This window comes from Sceloporus undulatus, chromosome 3, assembly GCF_019175285.1.
Source record: "Sceloporus undulatus isolate JIND9_A2432 ecotype Alabama chromosome 3, SceUnd_v1.1, whole genome shotgun sequence".
Taxonomy (NCBI): Eukaryota; Metazoa; Chordata; class Lepidosauria; order Squamata; family Phrynosomatidae; genus Sceloporus; species Sceloporus undulatus.
This window is the reverse complement of record NC_056524.1, coordinates 95,506,229-95,528,006: the sequence shown is the minus strand read 5'-3', so window position 1 is coordinate 95,528,006 and position 21,778 is coordinate 95,506,229. Positions and strand designations below refer to the sequence as shown.

General features: G+C 39.3%; 1 protein-coding gene across 3 annotated transcripts; it reads left to right on the top strand.

Annotated features, from left to right (window-relative positions):
• Window positions 1-2,882: 2,882 nt before the first annotated feature.
• Window positions 2,883-19,874, top strand: GYG2 (glycogenin 2). Of its 3 annotated transcripts, XR_006103037.1 has the most exons (10): window positions 2,883-5,510; window positions 6,216-6,357; window positions 8,707-8,881; window positions 10,605-10,767; window positions 11,341-11,467; window positions 13,046-13,268; window positions 14,506-14,640; window positions 14,899-15,005; window positions 16,390-16,494; window positions 17,879-17,907. XR_006103037.1 is itself a non-coding variant. In XM_042459574.1 (9 exons), the coding sequence occupies exons 2-9, from the start codon at window positions 6,353-6,355 to the stop codon at window positions 18,032-18,034; spliced, it is 1,080 nt and encodes a 359-aa protein (XP_042315508.1). In that variant the 5' UTR covers window positions 2,883-5,510; window positions 6,216-6,352; the 3' UTR covers window positions 18,035-19,874. The 3 variants fall into 3 exon arrangements, 2 of the variants coding, with proteins under 2 accessions (XP_042315508.1, XP_042315507.1); XM_042459574.1 differs by lacking the exon at window positions 14,899-15,005 and having other exon boundaries at window positions 13,046-13,259; window positions 17,879-19,874; XM_042459573.1 differs by lacking the exon at window positions 14,899-15,005 and having other exon boundaries at window positions 17,879-19,874.
• The last annotated feature ends 1,904 nt before the right edge of the window (window positions 19,875-21,778 follow it).

Sequence of the window (21,778 nt, the reverse complement as noted above, 5' to 3'; positions counted from 1 at the left end):
GAGCTTGAAGTGCCCAAGACCTTTTGATGCCCTCTAAACTTGCCCCCAAAGGCAAAGGGCAACTACAGGGGGCCTGGGCCTGGGATCAAGGGGCAGGGAGCACTGACAAGGCACTAGGTCCCATGATGTCCCATAAAGACACATTTCGCCTCCCAGGACATGTGTTCCCTCAGCCTATCTATCTATCTAATCTACCCTCTGTTCTCTCCTCCCCCCATGCCTGGCTCACTGGTCCCCAAACAGCCATGTCCAAACGTCTGTCCTTCCAGGCGTTTGGACTTCATCTTCCCAGAATCCCCAGCCACCTGCCCCTGTCGTCTAGGATTCTGGGAGATGAAGTCCAAACGCCTGGAAGGACAGAGTTTTGAACATTGGAAGTTCAACACCTGAAGCACGCCCCCGGGGCGGGCCGTCTGGAGGCTCCGCATTCAGCTAAATACACCCAAGACGTCCGCCCCTGCCCGTCTGAACCCGCCATAGAGTCACAGAGATGGTAGAGACATAACAACCCATCCGGCAAACCCCCTGCCTGCAGGAAGACACAATCAAAACACCCTGACAGAGGACCACCCAGCCTCTGTGAAAAACCTCCAAAGGAGGAGACTCCACCACACTCGGAGTAAACCCCCACATAATACACCAAGAATCCATTCCATTTCTAACTGTATACTTATATAGAAATGCATCTGATGGACTGGCCTATGTTCAAAAACAAATTTAAGCATATACAGTGGTCCTCGGGTTACGAAATTATTCGTAATGCGGGCCGCTTTCGTAACCCGAAAAGCCTTCGTAAGCCGAATTGCCATAGGCGCTAATGGGGAAAGCCGCATTCCGTGCGAAAAAGCCGAAAAAAGCACCAAAAGTTTTTTCGAACCCGAAAAACATTCGTAACCCGAACAATAATTCCCTATGGATTTTTTCGTATCCCGAAAATTTCGTAACCTGGGTATTTCGTATCCCAGGTACCACTGTATCTTAATCTTGAATTGAACCAGCATTATGTAGTAGTTTGGGGCTGGACAGGGCTCAGAGTAATGGCAAAATGTTTCTGAACAAATCTTGCCAAGAATACCATAAGTCACCATAACTCAGAAAGCACACAACATTAATTTTGAAGATGTCACAGGACTCTGTTTTAGTTGTGTTTTATGTCAAACAGAGGCCTAAATCCAATTCTTAGTCCCAATTAATAAACCTAACAAATCAACAAAAACTGCTGGCTTATTATTCACAATGATATAAGGCATCCACTCTGTAGTGACTAACAACTTGATTATAACCAACTTCAACAAAATGTTATTTGCTTAAATTTGGTGGGGAACAGCAACTGTGGAGTGCAGACAGCTCCTCTGGGGACTGTTTGGCAGCCTGCCAAACCCTTAAAGCTTCAAATCACTAGAATGGATAAACACCATTTTCATAGGTTCCAAAAGCATCCTCACCCTAAAACAAGACACAACAAAAAATCCAAATACAGCTGCATCCTCTCTTCCTTCTTGTGAGCTATACCATATCGTGTGCCATACATGAATGTACCAAAATGCCCGAAAATGATAACAGAAACAACAACAGAAGGAGAAATGCAAGGGGGGGGGATCTACAGTACTTACCCGGCATCTTTAAACCCAACAGGCTAAGCTGCTGCTGACAGACTAAAGCCTCTATTAGAGGAGGAGAAGGTGGAGGCTGGGAAATCTCTACTTACTACTTATTTGTCCTATGAGGCCTGCTTCAGTCAACAACTACCAGATGGGATTAGCCTCTTTTGCCGGCGGAAGACAAATGAAAACACTTATACACAGTGGGCCCTTGGTATCTGCTGGAGTTTGGTTCCAGATCTCCCGTGGATACCAAATCCATGGATATTCAGTCTATTAATACACTGGATAGTAAAACGGTGTCTTTTATATAAAATTGTAACAATGTTTTCCTTGGACTTCACAATTTTTATAAATTTGTCAGCAGATGATGGTTGAATCCATGGATAAAAAGTCTATGATACAGAAGGCCAACTGTATTGTCATTATGAATATTCAGTCAGTGTTCTAATGTTTTCTTCATCAAAATTGAGTATTATTATATTAATTATTGTTATGTTGTTTGACCTTTGGGGGTCAGTTTTAATTTCTATGGTTTAATTCTCTATCAGATTTAACACATTTTTAAGGGGAGGGAGGTACTAAGGTTTTGATATGTTTTGTATTTTTAACTTGTTAGCCGCCCCAATGTTCAGCAGAGATGGGATACAATAAAGTTATCATTAATTATTAGTATTATTATTTTATTATTATTATATTAATATACTGTCCTAGTACATCCCTTTTTGCCCGTCTGTAACCCGCCTATGATTCTATAAGAAGTGGAAGGCCATTTTTATTTTTTGTCTGGCTTCACTATCTGCATTAGCTATGATCTAGGCTTGGAACTGGCAAACTGTGCCTTTGAATGTGAAGTGGAAGGCTTTTATGGTCAGCATCCATAGTTTTTTGTGGGTTTTTTGGGCTATGTGGCCATGTTCTAGAAGAGTTTATTCCTGAAGGCTGTTTGTGGCCCTTGACCCCTTCACACTGCATGTAGTTCTTCTTTCTGGTAAAACAACAAGAAGAGAGAGATGAAATACAGTGGTACCCCGGGTTACGAAAATAATTCGTTCCGCCGCCGCGTTCGTAACCCGAAATCCTTCGTAAGCCGAAAAAGCCATAGGCGCTAATGGGGAAAAGCCGCGATTTCGTGTGAAATAGCGCCGAAAAGCACAAATTTTTTTTTCGTAACCCGAAATAACCTTCGTAACCCGGAACAGTTTTTTCCTATTGATTTTTTTCGTAACCCGGAAATTTCGTAAGGCGGTGCTTTCGTATCCCGGGGTACCACTGTAGTTCTTTCTTGGAATGGGAATTCAAATATTAAATAGATTTCAACCCCTCCCGACTTTTAACTTCAGAAAATCTATGGGGTGGACCAAATGGGTGCAAAGGAGTGGCCTGGGTCCATTCCAACTGGATGTGGTCAGAATCCTCTTGTCCTCACAGCCCACTCCCAAGGCAGGCTTTGGATGCAGAGACTGACCATCTTTTCCCAACTCCTTTTTGCTCTGGTCTTAAGGACCCAGAGCACAACCTCAGCATGGCTTCTGTCTGCTTTGGAGGCATGCATCATGTAAATGGCATGCCTTCAAAGCAGCCAGAAGCTATTTCATTTGGCCAGTCTCAAAATCAGAAAAGGGCTTCCAGCCACTTCTGGGTTAGAGGTTTCTTTGGATGTGTATGGGGAGGTTGGTAGTCTCTGAAGACCGTGGAGAATCCTGGAGCAAAATATTGGCTGGCGGATCTGCCACATCCTCCCTCTGATTAAGATGATTCTCCATTGTTCCTGCAGATTTTTCAAATCACTCTTTGTGGAAATACAGTTTAGAATTGGTAGAATGCAGAATTGCCTATAATGAAGCAATTCTTCCTTTTAACTACTAAGAGTTTGTTTGATGAGCAGCACATCTGCTTTCAAAGGTAAACATCCAGTTATAATAGTGGAGAATGCTTTTCAGATGCAGAAAGAAAATTACATGTTTTGCTTTGTTTCCTGATTTTAATGCTCAACACCCACTTGCTTTTAAGGAGGAATTCATGCTAAAAAAATAGATGTAAACATCCTTAGAATTTTTTCACATTACTTACTTGCCATTGTACCATGGTCAGTTTGCAATGTATGAGATGTCTTTCCCCCTTTTACATCCCTGCATAGTAATTGGGATGAAGAAACTGTAGCTAGATCATCCCTAAGGAAACTATATTACAAAACTGATGTAGTAATATTATTACAATGAAGTGAAGACAAATATGCTGGTTTTTCATTACACAACTGTGGATTATAGTTCCTAAATAAATAAGTATGCGTATTTGTCTACATATCAATGTAATAACATTGTTGTGCCAGTTTTGTAATATTATTTCATATGCTGCTCTGGCTACATTTCCTTAATCCCATTTACTGTCCAGTGCTGTAAAAAATAAAAGGAAGTGACATTCCAAGCATTGCAACCTGCTCCCAACAGTATAGATTATGATTGCCTGTGAAACTATTTTGGTGAAAAGGGGAATGATACCACAGCAGAGGAAAAGGGGCCATAGGCACTGCAGTGACATTGTCTTGCCAGCTCTTGAATAGCTTGCAAAGCAGCATGATCTCTTAACAGAGACAGCTTTTGCTGCTGTCACCTCCTCCTGCTATTGCTACATCTTGGTTAAGAATTACTCCAATGTAAGTGAGGCTTCCACTTGTGTAAGTCACCAGCAGGATTCCAACCAGGGACTTATTATTTCATATCCCAGTAAGCCCAGCAGAAGTGGTTTGGGAAATCATAAAACAGTGCATGAAGACTCTATGTGGATCCAACTGTGTGGGACACATTTTGTGGAAGTAAATAAGGCAATTCGAATCTGTTGCTTACTGCTATAATTATTTTCAAGATTGATTACTGTCATGTGATACTAATAATAGAATCATAGAGTTGGAAGAGACCGCAAGGACCATCCAGTCCAACCCCTTGCCATGGAGGAACTCACAATCAAAGCCTCACATTTGTCAACAAGGCTCATCATTGTGCAGAGCGTTCTACAATTTAAACATCAGTACTTAATGTACTGAAACTGAGGAGGAATGGCCTAGTGCACAAGAGGATTTGGGGAGTGTGGCCACAGTGTCTATTGTTATACTTATTCTGATCACTGTTTTGTGTTCTTTGGGAACATTTGTTGAGGTTTGTTGATCACTACTATTCAGCATGTATGAATGAGACTGTAAATAGCTGTCACACATAGGCTGGCATCTTGTTAATGACTCATGTGTGTAAATGTTGCTTATGGATGTGTAAGGGGCTGTGCAGACTGCGTCTAAGGGACCACCTGCAGCCGCCTTCACCTGTGCCAGATTGGGGCTGCAGCAACCAAACGCCACGGCCTCAATCTGGCCTTTCCAGGGCACAAAAAAGAGTTGCTTTTTGCAGCTCTTTTTTGTGCCCTGAAAAGGATGTGATAGCCATGGTGCTGCAGCTTTAGTTCACAACTTTGATGCTGCATTGTGTGGATGCAGCACCAGAGGAGCCCCGTGATGCCATGTGGCGTGGCACAGCATCATGCTGCCCTGGGGGCGGAGTTGGGGGGGTGTGTCATGTGGATGGCATGCCTGAACTCCACCTCCAGCCACCTTTATGGCTGGTCTGCACAGACTCTCTGTCTCTTCTTTTTGGACAGGATGCAGAGGGCTGCTCTCTTGTCCTTGTACTCTAACCCAAAACTTCCTCTGTCTGGCAGCAATCAAGCTCTAGAAGGGTCTATTCCTGCTGTCTCTTATTTGTGGGTAGGGCAGGGTTTGGGGAGATGATTCAGACCATGACCTGTCTGCTCTGGGCTCTTAGAGGAAGGCAGTCCATTTGTGAGCACACCCTTATCCCTCCCACCCTGACCGAGCTGAGACCATCTCCTTCATTATATGAATCAGCTCCTTCTCTTCTGGTAAGTGATATCAGGAAGCAGTCTCTCTCATGGCTTGGCAGTTGCCAGGCAGTGAGAGAACATAACATTGTGCGTGCAGAGTTATGTGTAGATTTAGGATCTTGGCCATATTGATAAACTGAGGATTATAACTGAGGTTGCTTAGCATCAGTGTCCTAAGAGCTCTGAAGCATCTATCTCTCTCCTGTTCTCTTATGTCTGATATAAGGCTCAGATCGATCAACTTGCATACATGTATGCTAGCACATACATAAGCCTCTTCCCTTAGTATGACTGCCTTTGTTTCAGTGAGGATAAATTGCCTGGATGGACCTCATTGTACATTAGAGGATAAACAGAAAGTAAAAGTTTGCTTTTGCACTGATCCACACATAGAACATTGACAGCAGGGCTATGTGTGAATCAACTGTAAGCATGGAACTAGATATTAAAGGATATTCATGGCTGACACCAAAAACATATTTTTTCATATTTTCTTTCCCAAAGAAAAGTGTGGCATGATGTCATACAGTTAAACTGGAATCAAAATCCATCTGGCATATATAATTTTATTTATTTATCTCTCCAAGGAATTGTGGGTAACAAAAGAGCTTATTGATTTGGCATGTTGTCATAGCAATTACAGTTTAGTTAGACAAGGTAAGGGACTGTCTAATCAGCTCCCTTGTACAGCCTTAAGTGACCATTGTAAATGCTTGTTTACAGTGACAGACCAGGCCTTTGTGACCCTTGCTACTAATGATGCTTACTGCCATGGAGCTTTGGTTCTTGGAGAATCCTTGAGGAACCACAGAACAACTAGAAGGCTGGCAATACTAATTACACCTCAGGTTTCCAGTGCAATGAGGTAAGGCTGTGTTCCCAAATGCAATTAACACTATAATTAGAAAATTGAATTCTGTTCAACTACCTAATTACAAATAACAATAAGCAAACACTGTGTTGAGTGTGTACCTCAGTTCCCAACTGATTAGTGCAATTAAAATCACCTGCAGGTTAACATGCAGACAATATCGTTGGTTTTGATCCAGGATTGCTTTAACTTTCTAAAAAGCACCTTTCCAGACATGTCACTTTATTTTACTTTCTTCAGGTCCAGAACTAAGCAGACACTGATATGTTTCAATAACTATATGAAAAATGGACTCAATTAAGGATTTTGGGGTCCTTAGCCATGCTAATTCCAAAATCATATTTTAACACATACCATACTTATGGATTGTATTTGTTTTCGTAAAATTTAATAATAGTGTTTTATGGTATTTCTTTCCCGTTTCCAACTCATTCTCTTATACTACTTAAATAAACTATAAGAAAAGGCTGAAATATGTACTACTGCCACTGACTCAAAACCATAAGGTTGCGAGTTCAATACCAGTTCAATACCTGTACTGCATCCACTCACTCAAAACCATAAGGTTGCGAGTTCAATACCAGTGAAAGGTCTCAAGATTGACTCAGGCTTGCATCTTTCCGAGGATGCTAAAATGAGTACCCAGATTGTTGGGGGCAATTAGCTTACAGTTGTAAACCTCTTAGGAGTTTATCACACCTGAGGGCTCCCGTCACCGAAACGTCACCAAACAGCGATAGGAGCCTCCTGGTGGGATCACTCCTGGTGCTATTAAAGAGGAACGCTTCTGTTTTCATCATGGAAGCGTTATCATAATTGTTTTAAAAAGGGGGCTTTTTAATAACGATTTAATCCTTTATTAAAAAGTCCCCTTTTTAAAACAATTATGATAACACTTCCATGATGAAAACGGAAGAGTTCCCCTTTAATAGCACCAGGAATGATCCCACCAGGAGGCTCCCATTGCTGTTTGATGATGTTTCGACGACAGGAGCACTCAGGTGTGATAAACTCCTTAGGCACTGTTAGTTCAGTATGAAGCAATATATACATGACGCTGTTTGAAATATTTGGTCCAGTTCAGCAAAAGACAGCCCAGGAAGCCATTTAAAATTATTCATGGTGTTGAGTCAATGGATAAAGAGAACTCTTTCTTTCCTCCTGTAATATTGTGAGGCTTCCTGGATGAAACTGATTGGGAATAGACTTTGAGCACATAAACAGAATTTACTTTGTACAATGAATTGCTATGCCTGTGATCCCATAACTGGATTGGTGAAATTAGTGAGCCTTTCTTCTGAGTAGACAAGTTTACAATTGTATTGTGAGCTACGGAATTCACTACATATAAATAGTTAAGTTTAAATGACTTCATCAATTATTAGAACATGGAGGATCAGTCTATGGAGAGCTATTGGCCATAACAGTTGCAGCCTGCAATAAAAAGGTAAAGTAGGCAGCTCCTGTTTATTTGTTACAAGTGTTGGCCATGCCTGCTTTCTCAAAAATCCGTACAATTTTCTTGGCCATCCAGTTTTCCATTCCCCAGCCGAGACAGTGAGTCAGCATTTATTTTCCTAATGCTCTGATAATTTTCTTGTGTGTATGGGAGATGCCACTTTAGCTACACACAAGTTGAAGCTCTTGAACATCAGAAATGATGAAAATGATAGCTAGAGGGAATTTGATATTCAGACACAGTATTTCTCTGAATACTAGATGGTGGGATCAAAGAGTAGTGGAGAGCCTTTCTGCAAGAAAGGAACATGCCTGTGGTTGTCTACCTCCAATTAGAAACAGAATCTCTGAGTAAATTAATATGGGATTGGATGTGAAAGAACTCTTCTGTTCTTAACTCACTTTATTCTCTTAAAAACCTCAAATATTTTCTCCTGTAGAGAAATAACTGCCCCGCCCCACCTCACCCCAAATTCCACTGCTATCAGTTCAAACATATGAACTGAACAATTCCCAGCATCATTTGATAGATGATTATCTTTAGCTATCTGTTATCATATGGAATATTCAGGTTAGGGGTGCTCTGGAATCTTAGATTCTGTGTGGAATGCTTGGCTTGTTTTCCCAATAGTTTGCTCCTGGCCTTCTCTTATCAGCAGACACTGTTTAAGGCTTTTAAGTTTGTAGATCTGTGTTTCTGTTTTCTCACTGTGATTTTGGTCTTTTTTTTTTTTTAAAAAAAAGGTTACATCTAGTTGATGTGAATTTGTAATGAATATCAGCTGCAGTTTTCAGTTGCTTTAATGTCAAAAACACTCTACTGCTTTTCTTGTAAAATAAGAGATCTTAAGGATCTCAATCTTCTCTTTTACTTCTTTTTTTTAGGACTGCCCTCAGCACTGTATTTGACACAGTGGTTGATGTGAATGAAATTGACAGCAATGACTCAGTGCACTTGGCTCTACTGAAGAGGCTGGAACTGGGTGTAACCTTTACCAAACTTCATTGCTGGACTCTTATTCAGTATAGCAAATGTGTCTTTATGGATGCCGACACATTGGTAAGGGCAGCAATATCCTAAATGTTTGCCATAGTCCTTGAATGTGTATGTGACAAACCCCTATATCCTGAAGCAATTTATAGAACTTTGTTGGGCAAACTGAATAGGTCCAATATATATATTATTCTCTGATACCTATACTTATCCATTTGGTTTAAACCAGTTGTCTTTTGAGATACAAGATTAAGGTCATTATGAATGCAATGCTGGGTGCTAAATAGCTTTCTGATTTGCTAGCTAGATCATTAATATATGAAATATGCTGTCACTCTAGTGGATAAACAAATCAAGTTCTGCTAAAAGGATAAGTTTTTTTTAAAAAACACAGATCCCATAAAAGTAAGGACTTTCTGCAACAACTTTGCATGTATTCTGAAAAAAATTACCCAAGTAGACAACATGTAACAAGCCATAGTGCGTTGTCCATTTTGATTTTATGTAGCATTATTTATGTTTGTGATTATTTCTCCCTTTCCTCCCCAGTGCATCACTTTTAAAATATTTGGATGTTTGACTGTATTGTTTTGAAAAGGAATAATTCTCACTAAGGTCTTCTCCTTATGTAAGACTGCATGGTTACAATGCACCTCTTGGTTTCTTAAGAGTTTGGCCAGGTTTTGTTAACTTTGTGCATCTGAAGAAGAAGTCCAAAGAAGAATCCTCAGCCATAGCATTCAGGAACTCCCTGAGTAGATGGACAGATTGGTGTTGGCAGGTTCTCAGCCTATCAGTATTTCCTTTCTTTGGAACCCTTGGAACGTTTTATACAACACTCTTATTGCACTATGAATGTATTTTTACTGCCATGGAAATGTGACAGCATCCTTCTTTCCCACTTGTAGAACTCTTACAGTGTCACTTGTGGAAATCTCTTTGTTTTTTGTTGTGGAATTCAATCTGTGGAGATTTAGGTTCAGGAGATAATCTCTGATACCTACACGAACATGTGCATAACATGCATATGAACACAAGGAGTGAAAAAACTGTGTTCTGGAAAAGTTTATTCCTGACATTTCACCAGCATCTGTAACAGGCATCTTCAGAGAATGCTGGCATGGAAGTGAGTGGGGTATATATACTGTGTGACCTTAGTTTTAGAGGAAGTGTTTTACATGTTAACCTGTGTGTTGATCTATTGCTGAATGGCAAGGTCTTGGTGTCTATTTAATTAGTGATCCATTGCCTGCTGGGGGATCGCTAATTAAATAGACACCCTGTAAGCCTTGCCATTCAACAACAGACCAACACGCAGATTAACATGTAAACCACTTCCTCTCAACCAAGGGTCACACAGTATATATACCTCACTCACTTCCATGACAATATTCTCTGAAGATGCCAGCCACAGATGTTGGTGAAACATCAGGAATAAACTCTTTCAGAACACCACAAAAAACTATGAATGCCGGCTGTGAAAGCCTTCAATTTCACAGTAAAAAAACCCTTTTCTTTATTGTTTAGGACATTAGCAGTAAGCATCACAGGCAGTACATTAACTTTAAAAATAGCTTAAAATATGTATCACATAGTTCCACATAAATCATAACACCATGTTTGTATTGATAATGACATCAGGAGAATGGTGAATGTTGTGAGGATAATGTAGGGCCTGAACAGACAGGCCAAAATAAAGCCGTTAGTTGAATGAATGAAGGACTGCAGCTCTGTAAAGTTGATTTAGTGGACTTTTTCTGATAATTCAACCTTGACATGTCCTTCCTAGGTACTATGCAATATTGACGAGCTGTTCGACCGGGAGGAATTCTCAGCAGCTCCAGATTCTGGTTGGCCAGATTGTTTTAACAGTGGTGTCTTTGTTTTCCAACCTTCCTTAGAAACCTTTAACCTCCTCCTGCAGTTTGCAAGTGAAAATGGAAGCTTTGATGGTAAGTTAACAGTTATGCTCCTTATTCAATTGTTGATCCCATGATTAAATCAGTTTCTGAAACCTTACTAAATTCCATTGATTCAATAAGTGTGTTCTAGTTGAGATTAATATTTAGTTTTATGTACAGTAATTGGGTAAAAACACACAGTGGTTTGCTGTGCTTTTTATAAACCACTGGAGGGGGTTGCTGGTCATATTTAAATGAAAAGGAAACTTACTAAACTGCTAGGACAGTGTTGAGCACTCAAAGACACCTGGTTATCATTTGTGTGTCTTGCGTTTTTACCATACAGACAGTAAAGGCCTGTTATGAGCTCATAGATAGCCATTGCTTATTATGGCTAGCTTATTGTCAGAGCAGAATGGCATACTTAATTTGTGGATAAAATGCACAAGACTTTACGTAAGTATATTTCTGTTCCTGAGTCAATGGAGCAATAAGTTAAAGAGCATCAGTTGCCCTTTATTTGGTTTTGTTTTCTAGTTGGACATGCTGTCTGGGTGAGATCAAGTTGGTGGATTCATTTATTGATTCAGCCTCTTTCATATATTGTTTTTTTATTTTTTTAAGGAGGTGATCAGGGACTCTTAAACATGTTCTTTAGCAACTGGGCTACGAAAGACATTAACAAACACTTGCCATTTATCTATAATCTAAGCAGTAGTGCTGTCTACAGCTATGCCCCTGCTTTCCAACAGTAAGTACTTAAATTAATTATATACAAGTGTTTATTAATTATATACAAGTGAGTGGTTGCATGAATTCAGTGCTGCAAACCTGGTGGTCCAGCCTAGCATGGACAAATAGTTTTCTTTGAACAGCAGAGGAAAATGTCATATACTCATGGAATTATATTTGTCCTTGCTGGCAATAGATGATTTGTGCACAAATGTTGAACATCATCTACATTTTGCTCTTTATTTTGTGACAATAAATTGATACTATTTTGGAAGCAAACCTAATATAGCATACAGATATGTTAATGACTGTAATGATGTACATTATTGGTCAAAAAGAGTAATTTAAGAAACGTGTGGAATATATGGTGGCTCTGAAGAACCTAGCATTCCATAACTGTTTGAATGGTGATATGGTGGGAGACTTATTGATAAGTGATGTCGGTTGTCAGATAAAAGGGGATGAATGAGACTGAAGTGTTTCTGGTGCCATTATGGTCTACTGACAGTGAGCTACATTATTTCTGCCTTGGGCCTTGCTCCATTCCAACTTCCAGCCGCTGTGACCTCTGGGGGAGAGAAGAGCAGCTAGAATCTGCTGGATGTAATCCCCTGCCCCATTGCCCATTTTTCTTGCGTATTGTGCCTTATTTAATTTGTAAGCTAGAGGGCAGGGAACTGTCTAATTAACAATTTGTAAGCTCTCTGGGAGTCTTTTTGGCTAAAGAGTGGGATATAAATACTGTAAAAAAATCAATAAATCATAATGCCCAGCAAAGGATCCTAGAGTTGCCCATGGATGCAAGGACTAGCAGTCTTTGTCTCATGCTCACACATGGACTTTCTTCACTTCAATAGGCTGGTTCATTCTCCAGTGTTAGAAGAGGAGATGCACCCCCAGTCCCATTAAGAACATTGCTTCTCCTGTCACTTGTCCTATGTCTATAGAGATGAGGGTAATTTTTTTGTCCCATCCAGAGAACCAAGGGTCACTTCCTATTTCCCAGGGAGAACATCATGGCCAGGGGAAGACATGTAAGGCCTCAGTCACTGGTTGAAGAATGAGTGGCTGCAGGGAGCTTGCTTCCACCATCCCTCTCAGTAAGAACACTGCTGTAACTGTTGTTCACTGACTAAAAAGTAGAAATGAAGGTCACTCTAGTCCCTACCATAGAGGATCAAGGGCTGCCACTTGTTTTGTCTCTTTTCAGAGAACACTAGCAAACAGTGTAACCTGCAACTAAACGTAAATGCTGTATTAAATACAGTATAAATTACATCTTAGAACTGGCATCAAACTATACTGCCTTCTATCCTTTCCCTTTTTAATCTTATTTTTATTAATTTGCAAGCCTGAACATCTGTCTTATTTTCACTAATGTACAATGTCTGCAGTGGCATCATGTTTTGAATTTGAATTGATGTGAGACACTTGACTAATATTTGTTTGAAGCCTAGGCAAAATCTGTGAGTGACTGAATGAATGAATTTAATAAAATGATTACTTTCATGATGTCATTGGGAAACATCTCGCATCAGTATTTTAAAATGGTGCATAACAGAAACTTGTTAAGACATTATTTTATATGTTCTTGCAGTTATGGAAAAGATGCAAAAGTAGTTCATTTCCTGGGACCAACAAAGCCCTGGAACTACAAATATTGTCCGCAGACAAGAACAGTTACAGAGGACGGGTTAGCACCAGTATCTCCAAGTCAACTGTCATTCCTTGAACTCTGGTGGATGACATACATTTCAAGGATTTTACCATTGCTGAATGAACTGCAGGAGTCTTCTGAATCAAAAATCCAGATGGAGCAGGTGAAATGGCTTTTTGAAATGGGAAGGCATCGCTGTTCTTGTTGTTGATGTTATTGGCCAAGATTCTAGCTCAGCTACTCTTCTGGCCTGACCCACGCACAGTCCTACTTTACTGGGCAACAGCTGCTGCAAACACCAGGAGTTGGTTGTCCTGTTGATTAGGATACAGTGGATTGGTATATCTACCCCCTTCTCAACTGATCTTTGGTGTGATGGTCAGAAGAAGGATTCCTGTTGCAATTTTCCCTTGCACCAGAGATCACTCATGAAAAAGGGGGGAGAGTAGAAATATCAGTCTTCTCAGTCAACAAGAGAACAGATTTCATTGCCTGCAGCAGCTGCTGGCCAGTAACTCAGGATTGGGGAACTTTTATGATGCTTATATGTCCCTTACACTATTGAATATTGGGGGTGGGGGCAGTCATGAATATGAATAAGTTACAAATGCCTAACTCTAGTTTAATGCATTTGAAACTGTGATCATGAATTTGATCCATTATTGTGTTTAATTCCATGTAATCCCTTTGTGCTGTGACTGGCATAGACTTTATAATACTGAGGTTATGTTCAGTAACAGTGTGTGATAAGGCACAGGAGTTTGCTATTCAAAGAGAAAAGGATAAAAAAAATTCCACTGTATACACTTGGAGTAGCTGTCCTAATCATGTCTACTAGGATGTACAGTTAAATGTTTACCCCCCTCCCTCCATATGGGGGTACAGCTATTCATCTGTAAAATATACCTTTAAAACACAGCTAGACTTCCATCTGAGCTTGATGAAAGCTGGGTATATGTGGTATAGTTAACTGCAAGAATTGAATGATCATAGTCAGAGTTGTTTCTCATTTAAAAATGAAAAGCATCATCAAGAAGAAAGTAGAAAACTGGCTGAGGAAGTACTTAGAAGAAATGTCATAGGGAGGCAAAGTTCTACCAGCACAGGGGAAATGAGAAAGAAATGCTGTTTCAACTCCTATTTTTCTCCCTGGCCATATTAATTTTTTGAAAATTATTTAATCTGTTCCATCCCAATCAGTCCAATGGGGAGGAATTAATATAGGCCAGCTCCGTGGTTTTCATAAATTACTGGCTGGTTTGAGGATATGTTGTGTGCATGTGTGGAAGCGAAAGTGTCCACAGAGCAATTTGGATCAACAGCTTCTCCCAAATTGCTCCAGGATGCTTCCTGGAAAATGTCAAAGTTTCATTTCTTTCATTTCATTTTGTTGTTATTAGCGTGATTCCAGTACAGATGGCAATAAATGTGAAAGTGAAAATCCCAGCTTTAGCAATGCTTTGCTAATCTCAGCAGACAAAGAACAGGTGTCAGAAATGATTGAAAGTTTACCTGATGAGTTATCTGCTAAAGATGTAAGTACTTTTTTTCTGTTTCTGCTAATTAGTTATGGCAGCCTTGATTTAAAGAATTTGAATTGCTTAAAAATGTTAGGTTTATAGAGATTTCAACCATTTGATCTAAAACGTTTTCTGAGATTACCTTCAACTTTAGCAATCTTGTCAAATTAGGCTTTCAGTTGTAAATGTGTAAAAATACATTTCACTTTTAAAATGCTGGCTTTGTATGAGACAGATAGAAGGAGTAATAATGACTTGGGTTCTTCTCATAAGGTTTTTGCATCTCACCTGAAGCCTACAGATAACTCTCTTAGATTCTTAGGAGAAGATGAACTTACTTGAGAAGAACGTGAGAAGAGCCATGCTGGACCACACCAAAGGTTTCTGTTCCCACAGTGATTAGACAGATACTTGTGGGTAGCCCTCAAGCAGGGCATGAGTACAATAGCACTCTCCTGCTTGGGTTCCCTGGGAACTGTTACCAAGAGGCTTAGTGTCTTTTGATACTGAAAATAATATTTCATTATCTTAAGCAGCAGCAATTTTAGTCTTCTTGGCAAGATTTGTTCTGATTCGGTGTCAGCCTTCTTCTAGAGTGTCATCTGCAGTGGGTGGCACTCCCTGCCTCCCTTAGTGATGCCTATGGAATTCTTGCATTTACAGTTTAGGGATGCGTGTTCTGAATTATCACTCAGAGGGCTTTAGTGCCTCCCTAAAATACAAATCCCAAGATTCCATACAATGCAGCCATGACAGTGTAGGTGAAATCAGAGTGCTATAATTGAATTATGTGCTATAATTGAATTGTATGAAAGCCTCCCCCCACTGTGATTTTTTTTGAAAAATGTTTTTAGGGTTCTAACTCACATGGAGTGCCTCCATGTGTATCAAGGGTTCTTCTCTTCAGATAATCACTCTCTCTGTGAAGAAACCAATGACTTGGGGCAAGGCTTGTGGGCTTCCACACATTTGATACAGCCCTATTAATAAGGCTAGTCTGCCAGTCTTCTTCTATTCTGTTTCATGCAGATCAACCTTTGATTACAGTTTCTTCCTTCTAGAATAGGGATGAGGCTTATCAAATGTCTGCAATCCAGTCTTAAACAAATTCATTTTCCAGTATGTTATGATCTTACTAAATGACCTAAGTTCCATGTTAAATCTGCAGCTCTTTTCAGAATAAGCAGTCTTTAGCTGATTCTGCCTGGAAACTTAGGCCTGTTACAGACTGCCAAAATAAAGCTGCTTCGAGTCTCTTTGGAGGTATGCTATTTAAATGATGCATGGGTCCTAAGAGTCCGGAGGTTGCACCAAAGCCACACTCCATTCCTAAGCACTGGAGTGCAGCTTGGGTGCAGCTTCCAGATTCTTAGAATGCATGCATCATTTAAACAGCATACCGCCAAAGAGACTCGAAGCAGCTTTATTTTGGCAGTCTGTAACAGGCCTTAAAAATACTTAAATGGAATGAAGTTCTTGCATTTTATGAAATAATCTCTCTTAATAAATGTACTCTGTAGTGGTGTTCAAGTTCTTATCCATTGTAAGATGTAGAACAAAATGACTATATGCATTTCAACAGAATAAACTGGTGGCTGTTACTGAAGCTATAATATTTCAGTTTGGAAAATTATTTCCATTGAAAAATATATTTAGGATTATTGGGAATAATGAGGGCTGGCCTTGGGGGGGGGGGCTGTCCTTTAATCTGGGTGTGCATAAGGAAAAATGGTCATAAAACAACAGAGGCTTTTTCACTCCCAGTTTGTACAGGAGGCTGAATGCAGTTCTGATGTCCACATTTCTGAGCCAAGCAAATCATCTGCAGCATCTTTTCTTCAACCTGTTCTTCAGCCATCCGTGGAAACAGTAAAGACTTCTTATGCTTTACTTTCAGCTCAACGATTTGTGTGTGTGTGTGTGGGGGGGGTTCATTTTATAACAAGGCTACATCTATGTCAGCCTTTTTCAATTCCAGTGTCCTCCAGTTGTGTTGGACTAGAATTCCCACCTCCTTAGTCAACCAGCTATGAGGTTGGGGAATAATGGGAGTTACAACCTTAAATAGCATGAAGACATCTTTTTGGAAAAGGCTGATACATTGCTTCCTAAAATAAAGTTATACAGAGAGTTAATTGTCAACATGACTTGTTAAATTTGCCCCATATTTTAACATCTGAAGTGTGTCTTAATGAGTGGAGCTAGTCTAAACTAGATGGTCTGAAGCCATTGAAGTAGTGGTGGTGGCAGAAGTAAATCTTCTGCCAAAGATGTAGCCATGTTAACCTAGAAAATCAGTGTGCAAAGGGATCTTGTAGCAATTTTTAGACTAGCTGAAAAAAAAAGCTGATAGGACAAGACTTAAGCCTACTTCCTCAGATGCATCTATGAAAATTCATGCTACCAGCTTCTTAGTCTCAAAGGTGCTGCAAAATCCCTTTGCATATTGAAAAGATGCAAATGGAATATATTTCCTATAGCATATTATGGGGATTAAAGACACAGACTGTAATCTTATTTATACTTCCTTCAGAGTAAGCATCCTTTTGCACAAAAGGACCTACTTTAGAGTTGTCACCTAGCACACATATACTCTTACTTTGGCACTCACATGCAGAGGATTGACAGCACTCAGAATCCAAAGTTATGGGTTAGCTTTCTTTAGGCATGAGACACTCAGGGCAAATACTCTATTGACACCTCTGTTAACACCTCTATAGCTACCGATACCAAAATTGTTTGATACCATCCCCCCCCCAATCCCCCCTCTTCTAGAGGAAGATTAATTTCTTCTGCTATCTGCCCGAAATTTTAATGTATTTCTATTGGATAGTTTTAAATTTTTTGATGTTTAATCTCTTTTTATGTGTTGATCACTGCTTTTATGATGGGGGGAGGGTTAAGCTTTGGGGTTTTTTAAATTGTAATTTTAAATTGTTTGATGTTTTATTTATACTGTTGGAATCCGCTTTGATTCCTTTGTGAAAAAGTGGAATACTAATAATACTAATACTAATACTAATAATAATAATAATTACTGCTGCTACTACTACTACTTATCCCCATTCTGATATTCTTGCACAACCTGATTTTCTGTAATAATATGTAGCTCATATTTGTGTCACTCAGAGCACTGCAAATTCAACTGTTTGCATTATTTAGAAACATGAAGACTTTTAGACTTAGCTGTTGGGTAATTAATCTGATACAAACTATGATTCTGAACCTCCCCTGTCTTTCTGTTTTCTCACAGAATAAGGTTACATGTTCTCTTTCTGAGCTATCCATTCAGCCAGAGAAGCCAAGTGCAGAAGCTGAACGAAGAAAATGGGAGGAAGGCCACATAGACTATCTAGGGAAGGATGCTTTTGAAAACATTCAAAAGAAGTTAGATTCCTTTCTATTATAGATCTAGCTTTTCTATTCATATGGAACCTGATTACTGTTTACATTTGCTAATGTCTGTGAAATCTCCAAGACGCTTGCTGCATTTTCAAAATGGCTGCATTTTCTAAACACATCATTGTACGTACTGTGGCAGTAATTGTTCTTGGAGACTGAAACACAGTGAGCTTGTAAAACTGCCTTATACTGAGTGAGACCATTGGTTCATCTCATCCATACTATTCTGCTAGTTAGCAAGCTACATACTCTTCTTGGCCTTGCTGCCTGAGAATTTTTTTTAAACTGAAATGCCAGTTTTAATGGGGATATTTTTTCCAATGTAATGGACCAATGTTATGTTCTTCAGGATTCATTTGCATTCTCTTTTTTGGGAGACCAACTTCTGATAGAATTGACTAGACCTCTTTATTCATGTAGCGTGATGACTCTCAGCTAAATACAAAACTCTGCTTTTAATATCATTCACAGTATCTGATGAAATGTTCTCATCTTCATTTAAAATAATGGTAAAACTGCTTTCTACAAATAAACCAGTCACTACATTCTGCTCCAAGAATGGAAAATGTATGGCACCAAATGTGGTTGGATGGCAACTTCCATCAGCCCAAGTGTTATTGGACTGCAACTCCCATCAGTGTGTTCTTGTGTACCTTTCCTAGTGGGTCAATAAGGTTTTGGTCTTTGGCTACAATCTGCTTACTTACCTTGGAAAGATTCACATTAAACTCAGTGGTGCTTACTTCAAGCTGATACATATAGGATTGCACTACGCATGGTGAAGCAACAGCTTACTGAGATAGCTTTTGATTTTCTGTACCCACACGTATTACTACAGTCAGCCCTCTGTATTCATAGACTTTTTTATGCACAGATTCAAACATCCACAGTTAGAAATATATTTCAAAAATGTATAAATTCCAAAAAGCAAACCTTCATTTTGCCATTTTATATAAGGGACACCATTTTATTATGCTGTTGTATTTAATGGGACATAAGCATCCATGCCTTTGGTTCCAGGGGGTCCTGGAACCAAACTCCACTAGATACCAAGGGCCCACAGTATAGGGATTTAGGGTACTTATAAATGTCAGATTAATTACTAAAGAATTGTGTGAGTACTGTATTATACTTCTTACAACAACAAGAAACTACCTCCCTTCCGAAAAACCCATATAATTTTGTTTGTATTAAATTAGATTTAATTGATGTTGATCTTCTTTCTGTATTCTTACTCTGAATGTTAATTAGGCTGCCATCCTACTTAACATTTACCTGGGAATTAAATTGCATTGAATTCTTGAACTTGCTTTTGTGTAGAAATGCATAGACTGTACCACCATATTTCCCTGAACATACTGATTTCATCTGGGTTTGGAGGCTAAGCAGCATCAGGCCTTGTTACTACTTGATAGAAGACCATGAGAGAATATTGAGGATCTTCAGATTGGGTTAGGAAAGGATCTTGTCTGAATCCCTAGAAAGCTACTGATAGATTTACTGGGCTACTTAGCCCAAGGGTCTGACTTGGTATAAGGCACCTTCCTTTCCTCCTTTGATGGTGCTGGTTTAGTTGGAAGGGTCAGATTCAGAACTGACCATTTGTTTTCTTTCTAAGTAGGGTTTTCTTTAATAGTTGCTGATGCTAGTTTAGTTTTGTAAGCTATAGGAGGGAGACACTCTTCTTAACAGTATATCTGCTTTTCTGTTCACACTTGCTGCCCAGTAATTCTACTTTGATATTGTTTGGTTTCATATATAGCAAAAGATTGAAATCCTCTCTAGTCCTACCCTCTTTTTGTAACATTGTTCATTACTGAATAAAAATTTTATATTCTTAATTTCTATATTGGCCTGTTTTCATCATCCTATTAATTAGTTTGGGAATTGTGTTAACTATTTATAGATAATATAGGTAGTGTGAATTACTAGGCAGCACATTCGGGCTGTATTTTAATAAATTAGTCAGCTTTTTCAAATGGCAGTGACAATATGAAGACCATCATAATTTAGGTTTATCTAATCAGTGATTTGTTGCATTCACTTACTTATGTAGGAGGATGGCCATCTGGTACCATTGTTGTTCTTGTGTGCCTTCAAGTTGTTTCTGACTTATGGTGAAACTTTCATGGGTTTTTGTTTGTTTGTTTGTTGTGGCTGAGAGTGTGTGGCTTGCCCAAGGTCATCCAGTAAGTTTCCATGGCTGAGCAGGAAATTGAAACCTGGTCTCCAGAGTCTTAGTCAAATGCTCAAACTACTACACCATGTTGCCTCACATGCTGAATACAAAAAAGATGCACACTTCTTCATATGTGAAATGTGTGTGCCAGATTTTTTTTTTGGGGGGGGGGGGGGGCACATTGGTCTCTAAAATGAATGCCTTTTGCAAAAGATTATCCCTTTGTGTTTTTGGAAGGGAAAACCATATTCCTGTGAAGGATTTGATATAATATGAATCTGCTTAATAAGAACCAGAGAAGAAAAGCAAGGAAGGTTCAGTACTTACAGTGCTCCATTTCCTATGCCTGTTGAATGATAGTGAATTAATGATGGGTTAATCAATGAAGTAAGAGGGGTAAAAGGATGAACCTTAAATATTTTTATATGAAACAAATAATTCTGTCTATCAAAACACACTGAATCCTGAATCATGCATTATCTTATAAAGGTAATTGTCTCATCCGAGATGAAGCAAGTGTATAATCGAATGGCTCTTATTACACTCTTAAATCAGGTACGTCACAGATCAAGTAAGCAGCTTGTAAATCATATCTGGATTATCTCTTTTAACTCTTAGATTCATTGATGTCAGAGGAAAGCTGGGCAAGGGTGGCACAGTATCCAGTGCATAAACTCTTAGAGGCTCAGCACAGTGAGCTTTCTTTTAATCGCTTCTTCATGCTGGGAAGCTAGCCAATTATTTTAGGTGCCTAGCAACTCAATGTAGACAACAGCTAAGCTGGCATATATAGAATGATGCTCCTGTAGTTCCATCATCCACAATGAAATTAATCATCATAACTCCAAGTATTTGGATTTAGCAGTGTTGAAGACAGAACTGTTAAGTTGAAAGCAGAAGCTTCTAGCTATAACTTTATATTGTATAGAGTTATGTGCGCTTGAAATGAATGAGGATTAAGCATAGATGGAATCATAGGCATGGTACTACAGAATCTATTGCCAAGGGGAAATAATTGTTTTCTTTAAGCAAGCAACTTTTTAAAGAACTGTTTATGGGGGAAAATGTAGGAAATTGAAACTGGAGCGTGTAACCATTTTAACTGCTATGGCTTCATCCTACAGAATCCTGGGATTTTTTTTCCCAGTTTGGTGAGGTATCAGCATGCTTTGGCAGAGAAGGCTAAATGCCTTGTAAAACTACAAATCATAGGATTCCATAGGATGAAGCTTCAGCATTTCAAGTGATGTTAAACTATTATTTCTATCATGTAGATGCACCCACTGCAGCATATGCTATGTGCACAATTAGCTGTATGAGACAATTTGTGGTTTTGTGTGGGGAATTGTCTGAATAGCATTCCTCCCCCTTCATTTTTCAGCCCAATGGGTAAAATAGACAAATCTGGAGAAAGAGGTGCTTTACTTTAGATTTAGTTGTGATGTGGTCTAGGCTATGCATGTGTCCATGGAATATTCTCTAATGTGGAATTTTTGCATGATCGTGTGTAGTCAGGGTCATGACAAGGGTTCCAAGCAGAGGATTTGTAGTTTAGGCCAAGGTAACTTCCAC